Source organism: Diuraphis noxia, unplaced genomic scaffold (assembly GCF_037042655.1).
Source record: "Diuraphis noxia isolate RWA-SAM2 unplaced genomic scaffold, SU_Dnox_SAM2 contig0002, whole genome shotgun sequence".
NCBI classification, from domain to species: Eukaryota; Metazoa; Arthropoda; class Insecta; order Hemiptera; family Aphididae; genus Diuraphis; species Diuraphis noxia.
The window spans coordinates 30,384,493-30,394,611 of NW_028301712.1; the positions used below are offsets into that span (position 1 = coordinate 30,384,493).

General features: G+C 27.9%; 1 protein-coding gene and 1 non-coding gene across 2 annotated transcripts; both read right to left on the reverse strand.

Moving 5' to 3' along the window:
* Positions 1 to 2,336: 2,336 nt before the first annotated feature.
* RpL4 (ribosomal protein L4) lies at positions 2,337 to 9,740 on the reverse strand. Its single transcript, XM_015511926.2, has 8 exons — positions 9,582 to 9,740; positions 8,748 to 8,925; positions 8,441 to 8,686; positions 6,916 to 7,040; positions 6,740 to 6,838; positions 4,531 to 4,802; positions 2,741 to 2,900; positions 2,337 to 2,668 (listed from the first exon to the last, which is right to left on the reverse strand). The coding sequence occupies exons 1-8, from the start codon at positions 9,582 to 9,584 to the stop codon at positions 2,366 to 2,368; spliced, it is 1,386 nt and encodes a 461-aa protein (XP_015367412.2). The 5' UTR covers positions 9,585 to 9,740; the 3' UTR covers positions 2,337 to 2,365.
* Positions 4,325 to 4,402, reverse strand: LOC149058333 (small nucleolar RNA SNORD18). The gene has a single exon (XR_016190660.1). It is a non-coding gene; the product is annotated as a small nucleolar RNA SNORD18 (small nucleolar RNA).
* Positions 9,741 to 10,119: the final 379 nt, after the last annotated feature.

The following is a 10,119-nucleotide window of genomic DNA, read 5'->3' on the forward strand; positions in this document are numbered from 1 at the left end:
ACATCATGGTATAATCAATACATTCCTCACTTCGCTCAGAATCTAAAATACTTCAATGTAAAACCAAGTCTTAGAGAATGGAGGAGTTGATACTGCCATATAGCATTTGTGGGTATATAATGTGGTTCTGTTCTATCTGAATGTTGAATCTAATGATTATAAAAAACATGTATTATACTAGTATACTTGTATAATCATATTTAAATTTAAAAAAAAAATGATATATCTCATAGCTAGGTATATTGTATATAGTAAATTACATAACAAAACTATTATTGTCATGGTAAATAAATTGTAGAATAAAACACATAAAATCAATATTATATATTACATATGTCAAATGAAAACATTAATATTCAGTGGTTATGTGTGCTTTTAAAATTTAAGTAAAGTATTTCAAATTATTTTTTATTATACATTAATTTCAAAAAAAAAAAAAAAAAATTATAAATACCTAGTTTAAACATGCAATACAGGTGTTACGCGAGGATTTACCCATCACGATAACTCCCGAAATTAATGGAGATGTCTAGATTCTGGTATTGTAATAAGATTCACAGGAATGAGAACTACAATTATTTTTTTTTAGATAGTAGAGTCTTATCAAACACGTGTAACGCCGCACTGCCCTCGTGCTTCTACGGCCAGCCGAACGTTTTCAGTGTGCCTAGTTGTATAGGTAATCACTTATCATATTTTATTTCTTCAAAACTAGAAGAAATATTAAAAATCAGGGAATTAACAAAAATACAATTTTGAAACGTTAATATTTTCAAAAAAATAAACTCAACAAAATGGCTCCATAAGGTTTTTGGAAATAATTAAATAAAAATATATATATTTTTAAATTTTTTATCATAAAATTAATATAAATTAAAAAATGTTAGTTTTTATCCCTGTGAATCTTATAACAAAATCAAAATTTTTTTATCTCCATTTTTTCGTGTAATATCGCAAAGGGTAAATCTTCGCGAGACAGTCTGTATAATATTAGTTTGGACTATCCGATAAAAACTAAATAAAAATGTGATAATTGTAAGCTAAAAAAATCGATAAATTGGTAATTATTGATTTGACAGTATGAATCAATTATTTTGTATTGAAATTTAAATGATTCACATACCTTAAAAATTCATAATATTTACATACCTACCAATTAATTTTTTCCATAATTCATTTATCACTATTACAAAAACACATAATTATTTTAATGTCGTCATAGGTACTTCACTAAAACATAAATTGATGAAATGTCACTTCTCATTTCATATCACGAAACGACCAATATAGCTATTTATTGGAATATTCCATAATATACATCCTATACTTATTGTTACAAAAATCAAAGGCCTAGTTCAATATAAGTATAAACGCTAAAAATTTCAAAACAAGATCGTAACATTTATAAATTTTTAATATTTGGATAATGAATATTTTATTATAATACATTTTACTAAATTTAGACAGCCCTTGAAAGTCTATTTCATAAAGCAGTACGCATTATATGTTTTACAAGGGTTCAAATTTCAAAATAGTGTTTTATTTCTGATTATAAGCATTTTTTAATACTTTGGCCACATTAGTAGTTTCATTGTTATGGATTCACCTTATCTTTACACACTTGGTAGCCATCTTGACATTTTAACCAAAAATTCAGTTTGGAACTAATTCTTTTATACACATGCGTGTTTATGATGTATAACTTAAAAGGTCTTCAATGGATTTCTTTTAGACAATACCCAAAATCATACTACAGTTTCAGATGTTACCTAAAGAAAAATCAAGCTAATGAACCTGTTTTTATCTACTGGAAAAGCCTAATTTAATGAGCTATCAACCAAATTTCCCCCCACAGTTAATAGAAAATTAAAAAATAGTTTTCAAAACTGAATCACAATTTTACTGGATTCAAATCATTGCACTACTTGCAAACAACATTGTACCTCTCATTGACATCTTACATTGTGATATCATATTATCAATATTATTTCTTAAATAAATTTTATTGTATTAAGTGTAGAATAACCATGAATATATAAAATAAACCACCATTTACAAGATACGCAGTCTCAAGCTTTGTTACCATAGTTGTCAAGATTCTGTTTTAGTGGGGCCAAATCAAAAAACTTATTACTGTAGATGCTCAAACACAGAATTGAGGGTTTTGAATTTGAAACATTACTCTCATATTGAAAAAATACTGTATACTAAATAGAGTGAATGCTCCTATCAGTCATATATCTATCTGAATCAAGATGCAATGGATAAGATGGTCATTTAGATAGACATTTTGAATTATGATTCATCAATGTTATAGGAAAAATTAAAACAAAAACTTTTATGATAATTTTGTTTATTAGTCCAATTATGCCTTAGCTTTACCAGTAGACTTAGCTTTTGGTGCAGCCTTGGTAGTAGTTGCAGGTTTTTTAACCTCAGCCTTAGCCTTAGGTTTTGGCTTTGGTAATTGTTTCTTGCACCTCTTGGTAGGTGGAGCACCACCACGTGCTGCCAGTCGCTTTTTATATGCTTCCAATTTCTTTTCATGAACTTCACGTAAACCCTTAACTGCAATAACCTTCTTAGCCTTGATTTTGGCAGCGCGTAACATTTTCTTTTCATTGATGAAACGTTTCAATAATTTTTCACCCTTCTCAGTGGTTGGTCTCTAAAAATATTAACAACATTTAACAGCTGTAGCCTATTTTAGGCTATATGTAAATATGCATGTTTTACTTACACCTTCTTTCTTGGCTAAGTAAGTTTCACGAGCCAGAGTTCTTAACTTGTTTTCATTGCTTGCAACACGTTTTTGAACCGCAATGTAAGGATTCAATCTTAGCATGGTGCGTACATGTCTCAATGGATTCAATTTACGAGTGCGACGTAATGATCCAATCCTAAAAATAAAACCAATTAAAAAATTAGTATTTTTAATCATATCTTTTTACTTGTAATTAATACAAAATACAAATTGATTATAATTAAATTTACTAGTTGGATCAGGAATTAAAACAAAGCATATTTTAAAGTATCATTATTATCTATAAAAAATGTTTTCGTCATTTCCAACTGTTTATATACAACTACTTCATGAAAAAATGAAAACTTGACAAAATATATTCTAATTTACAAAGGACAAATAATTTATAATATGGTATAATTTCCTTTGGATTTGGAATTAAAACAAAGCAAATTATTATAATAATCATTATTGTTTTATCAATAGAAAATAATCGTCATACCCAATTAATATTATTTAACTTAATTTAGTATGAATTTTATTGATAAATAATATTTTATTAACAAACCATTAGCAACTCAATTATTTATATTTTATTACTGGTAAAAAAAAATTAATAACACAGATCAAATTGAATTTGTTGGATCAGAAATTAAAACAAAGCATAATTTTATAGATCATTGTATTTTCAAAATCAAAATTTACATCATATCCAACTTAAAAATCTTTAATTATCAGTAATAGAAATTAATTGTTGGATTTTTATGACAATCATTAAATGGGAAGAGTATGAAAAGCATACTGGATGCAAGCACAATATGATACCTTATATCCAATAAAATAAATAAGATGAAATAATTATAACACTATATTTCCAAATTCAAGCTGGTATATATACCACCACCAGTTTAAATAAAGCGACAAATTTGAAACATGTACAAATGATAAAATAAAATATATTACTTATATAGATAATTTATTTATAAGCATTATCAAAAGGATCAGAAATAATTCCTTTTATCAATCATACATTACAAATCAGGAGTAAACTAAATAGGTATTAAAAGAAGAAACAGACTTGACTAGATCTAAAACTTAAAATGTAAATAAATTAAAAGTCAAATCAAAAGTTTAGTAAAACCTGAATGTTATCATATAATATCAAGAACACGCACCAAGCATTTATCCCATCATAATTCAGCATTTAAATTGATTTCCTTAACTCAATCAGAAATTTAATAAACCTGGATATTATCATATAATATCAAGAACACGGACCAAGCATTTATCTCATCATGATTCATTCAACCTTAAATTTAAATTAATTTCCTAAATTTAATCAGAAGTTTAATAAACCTGGATATTATCATATAATATCAAGAACACGGACCAAGCATTTATCTCATCATGATTCATTCAACCTTAAATTTAATCAGAAGTTTAATAAAACCTGGATATTATCATATAATATCAAGAACACGGACCAAGCATTAATCTCATCATGATTCAACCTTAAATTTAAATAGATTAATATTGTTCTTACCATTTGAAAAAAATTAAATATATTACAATATATTATATTGGATCAGAATAGTTTAATTAACTGGATATTATCATATGATATCAATAACACGGACCAAGATTTCCTCATCATATCCAATTTTCTAATACGTATATAGATTCTAATTAGCTAATATTGGTCATTTTATTTATTTATGCCCATGTGATAGTTAGTTATCATCATAAAATAATTATAAACTTAACATAAACATCAATAGCATATTTACCTTGGAGCTGGCAAGTACTTCTTGAGTTCATCAGATTTTAAAATCCTGGTCAGATCAGTATTTGACATTTTGGGGAAAGGCAAATTATAGCCGCTCTTCAGAGTTGCTTTTTTGTCCCATGTACCATACAGATCATCCAACTTTTGGAAAGCAGATTGTGTCCAGATGATAAAGCGACCAACATGACCACCAGGAGCCAAGTGTAATAAGTTTAATTTCCTGATGTTAATCAAATCTACACCTGGGATATTACGGAAAGCTTTTCTTAAACCCTAAAACATAAATCAAACATTTCTCATAAATAAAAGGAATAATTTTTTTTGACAGATGTATAATACATATTGTCTACCTATCAATTAAATAACTTAAATTTCAGCATTAGTCAATAATAAAACTTAACTTTTAAAAAGAAGTTTCAATATATCAACAAAAAAACTGTGATTTGTCTTGGAGTATGCCATCAATACATATTAACTACTGTGGCGACTGTGAAACAATCAATTTGATTTAGCACAATAAGACCACTCGTAAAAATCAAATATTAATAATCAAAGTGTGAAATTGTGCAATAAAAGTATTTTAGTATTCATAATTATGTTCAATTTCAATGGAACCCAAAAGAGCTTTGTAGTAGATTCCAGGGTACGCCTTGAAATAAAATATTTTATTTAGCACACTTACGGTAACAATTCAAAGATTTATCTATTTGCATGTTGGACATTTTTATGTGCTTTCATTGTTCTAAGAGTAACTATCGTATCAGAATTTAACCTATATAACTGAACATGTAAGAATAACTTCAATTTCAACTTAAATATGGGTATCTTTTATAATTATTTTGGAGTATGCAGCAAATAAATTAATCATTATAGCAGCGACTGTGAAATAATCAAAATTTGATTTAGCACAATAAGACCACTCATAAAAATTAAATATTAATAATCAAAGTGTGAAATTGTGCAATAAAAGTATTTTAGTGTTCATAATTATGTTCAATTCCAATGGAACCCAAAAGAGTTATGCAGTATGATTCCAGGGTACGCCTTGAAATAAAAAATTTTATTTAGCACACTTACGGTAACATTTCAAAGATTTATCTATTTGCATGTTGGACATTTTTATGTGCTTTCATTGTTCTAAGAGTAACTATCGTATCAGAATATAACCTATATAACTGAACAACACATTATTTAATATGTAAGAATGACTTCAATTTCAACTTAAATATGGGTATCTTTTATAATTATTTTGGAGTATGCAGCAAATAAATTAATCATTATAGCAGCGACTGTGAAATAATCAAAATTTGATTTAGCACAATAAGACCACTCGTAAAAATCAAATATTAATAGTCAAAGTGTGAAATTGTGCAATAAAAGTACTTTTGTATTCATAATCATGTTCAATTTCAATGGAACCCAAAAGAGTTATGCAGTATGATTCCAGGGTACGCCTTGAAATAAAATATTTTATCTAGCACACTTAAGGTAACATTTTCAAAATTTTTATCTATTTGCATGTTGGACATTTTTATGTGCATCAATTATGCAAAGAATAACCATTACACATGAGTGTTGAACCTATAGAACTTAACACAAAACACATTAATTAAAATGTAAAAATTGAATAATGAGAAACACTTATATATGGGTATCTTTTGTAATTATTTTGGGTATGCGGCAAATAAATAATTAATTATAAGCAGCGACTGTGAAATAATCTGTTTTATTTTGCACAAAAAGACCACTCAGAAATATTATATATAAATATCACAAGTATGGTAGTGTGCAATATACAATAGTTAATACTAATAATGGTGACATCAAAAATGTTTTAGTTCAATGGAACCCAAAAGAATTAATATTAATACATTTCCAGGGTACGCCTTGAAATAAAAAAAATAATTTAGCACACGTACAGTAACATTTCAAAAAATTATTTATATAAATGTTGGACATTATTATGTGCATTAAGATGAACTCAATTTGTTTAGTAAAATGCCGCAAATTTTATTATTGTTTTATAGTGGATTATAAATTGTCAGGAAAGTTTGTCCCCAATACAAGCAAAAGCCGACTAGGAAAGATCAGACCATTTTTTATAGCACAATAAACATTCAGTTATAATATCTAAAATTAAAACATTTTATAATATAATGTGCATCATATTTTATTTTGTGTAAGAAAAGATATTAGAAGTTATGTCTTACTTGATCTTTATTGTAAACAATCAACGGACCTCTACGCTGAACATGACGACGATTACGCATTTTTCCTTTACCTGCACGCAAACGGCGAGACTTGATCACCTAAAAATAGAATAAGACACAATAAAAAACAATTTCATAATAAGTAAAAGTATTAAAAATAACTAAATAATTTTAACCTTTTGGATATCTTTCCATGCTTTGATACGGTGTAAGAAAATTGTAGCTTGCTTTGTTTTAGTGTATTCTTGAATCTTATCAGAAACAACCAATGGGAATTCAGGTACCTCTTGTACCAAATGACCTTAAATAAAAAAAAATTTCATTCATATTATTTACTTATTAAGTGAATCCTTAAAGATAACAAATAAAATTGTCTTAAATTGATTAATAAATGTTTGATACTCTTGCCGCCACCACTAATATGAATATTAAGTGAGGCAACGCCTAGAAAGCACAACATTAATATATGCACTAAACGATCAAATTATATAGTACAAATACATATTATGTATAGGACTAGACAATGTGCAAGTTTATTCATTAATAAAGTAAAATAACACCTTTTATGACATAATATAGAATAAATATAAACTATCGGGTTAAAATATTATAAGGGCTGGGATATTGTAGAAGTAGAATATTGCTATAAATGCTCTCAATTAAAAGCAGACCAAAACAAACAAGTTGTACAGTAGTGAGTTTAAAAACCAAAGATTCAAAAGGCTTAAATTCTTGATTTTTACAAATCTTATAAATATATATATATATTTTTTTTTTGTAACTAACCTGGAAATGTTAGATTATTAAACATAAAACTTAATAACTAACTTTATTTTTTTCAGTCAACTTAGAAAAAAAAAATATGGTGGTTGACTGCAACAACATAATAGGTATTAGCATTGGGTATTATCAACCATGTATCAATTTAATATAAACATGTTTGATAATATATATATATATATATTGTTATGTTGTACGTAACTAAGTCAGGTCAGTACTAACATAATAATTTAATTAGTTTGGATAATGAGATTTTTCAATTTTTATTAAATACCAACTAAAAATGTTTGCTTACAACTTCAATCAGACAGTGTCAACGTATAAGTAATCATTGAAATCATAACCCAATGCTCTGTTAAGAGAATCATCATTTTTAGTTAATTTACTTATAGGTATATCATCTAATATAGGTATATAATGTTTATTTATCAAGATTTAAAAGTGGAAATTTTTTAATACATGCAGTTATCTGTAGACTTATAGTTAAAAGTAATCAGACTATGTCAACGAAACAGTAATCATTGAAATCATAACCCAATGCTCTGTAAAGAGTATCATCATTATAAAATTAAAGTAAAATTATAAAGACATAAAGATATATTTGTAATCAGACTTTTGTCAACGTGTAAGTAATCACAGGATATCATAACCCAGTGCTCTAAGCGATGTCATCATGTTTATTTAGAACACTATTTGTAGTGTTTCTTTTAAAATAGAAAATACATTATTTTTTTTTAGTAAATTTGTCTAAATCCATTGGAACTTCAGGAAAAATTTATTTTTACCAAAGTACGCTGATGAAATTATTTAATTAAGCACACATTATAATAATATATAGAAAACTGATTAAACTAAGTTCATACATAGAAATTTAGGGTGCATATCAACATTAAATTATGATTTATAATGCAATATAATTACCTTTTGACATAACAAGAGCAGGTACACCAGAAGCAGCAATAGCTGACACTGTAGCATATCGCTTTTGAGTGACGTTTATTTTTCTATGCCAACGGCGCCATACACGTGTAGGGGCAAACATTCGTCCACCACGACACATGTTACCAAAAGCTCCTTGACCACTCCGGTGAGTACCACCACCTCGGACACGAGGAATACGAGCGACGGCACGACCAGTACCCCATGATTCAGCACTAGTTTGATGACCTTAAAGTATTAAAAAACCTAAACTAAATGATTAACAAATCATAAAAAAAACATTTCTTACCAGCTAGTTTGCTAACAGCATAAGGTTGTCTGCTGTTCTTAGAGACATTATCGTGGACGAAATTAACAACATCTGGTCTGATGGGTGCTTTAAACACAGTAGCAAGAGCAACAGTTTCTCCGGTTTCTTCATTTTTTTCACTGTACACAGAAACTAACGGCCGAGCTGTGGATAAAGCCTAGAAACATTAATTTTTAACGTATTGATATAAGTTGATCAACATTTTTTTTAAATTAAATTAAAATATAGAAAGTATCTCATTTAAAGCAACATCAAGTACATACAATGTCGACAATAAAAGAGTATGGGCAAATATAATCTAAAGGAATGAATGTTTTTATCTAAGACATGAAAAACCCAATCACGAGTCATTCCTATGTCAATCAGCTCAAAAAAAAAATGTAACGGTGCACCTATAGTACGTCGATTAAAACAATATTAACTACTTAAGGATATTGCATAGAACGTGTCCCAGAATTTAATGCCAAAATATGAAACTGTTAGTGGTGAAAGATCATTTACGCAAAAGTGAGGTTAGGTTTAGAAATGTCGCATTTTTTTAGAAAAGAATTAAACAAATCAGTTATTTGTATGACGTTTTAAGACAGTTGAAATTGCACAAGTCTTGAAACTAAGTATCCGAATGCAAAAATACGTATTAATTCAAATAGTTAAACTCGAGTTCACATGGCCGGGCATGGGCTAGCGGGTCGAGTGCATGCACCTCAACTTACAAACACTAGGAAACAACGAAACACAAATACCAGGCAATAATCGATAAAAACATAAATGGTGAATTAAAACGAATTAACAACGAAAGAATAAAAGACTTACCATGGCGTTGTTCCTTAATACTAAATAATTAAAAGCTTATAAAAAAATAACCATCCGCGGTAGAACCGAGACACAGTGATAGAGAAAGATGGACATGAAGCGCGTTTACCACATGAACCGACTACGACATCAATTTGTGACGAACTAAGTGGGGGGACCTAACTACATGAATACATGGAAGTAACACAAACACGTCTGGAAGAAACGGTGACGTATGTATTTATTCTCTTCACACGTTCAATCGTTTTCCCGCCTAATTTAAATCGTTATTACTTCTCATTATTTATAGACCATAGACGACATAATAAAAGTATTTAATTATAAATATTATAATATAATAGAAATTATCTACCACAGTCCAAGCGCACGGACTAAAATAAATTGTATTGTTCTATATTTATGTATTTTGGTCAATATCTATGCACTAAATGTGCAGTTATTGTGCATTATACTCAGCTTTATTGTGATTTAAATTACTCTTTTACCCATTGTACATAACGTCAAATAATCTGTTTAGAATAAATTTAAATAAAATTTA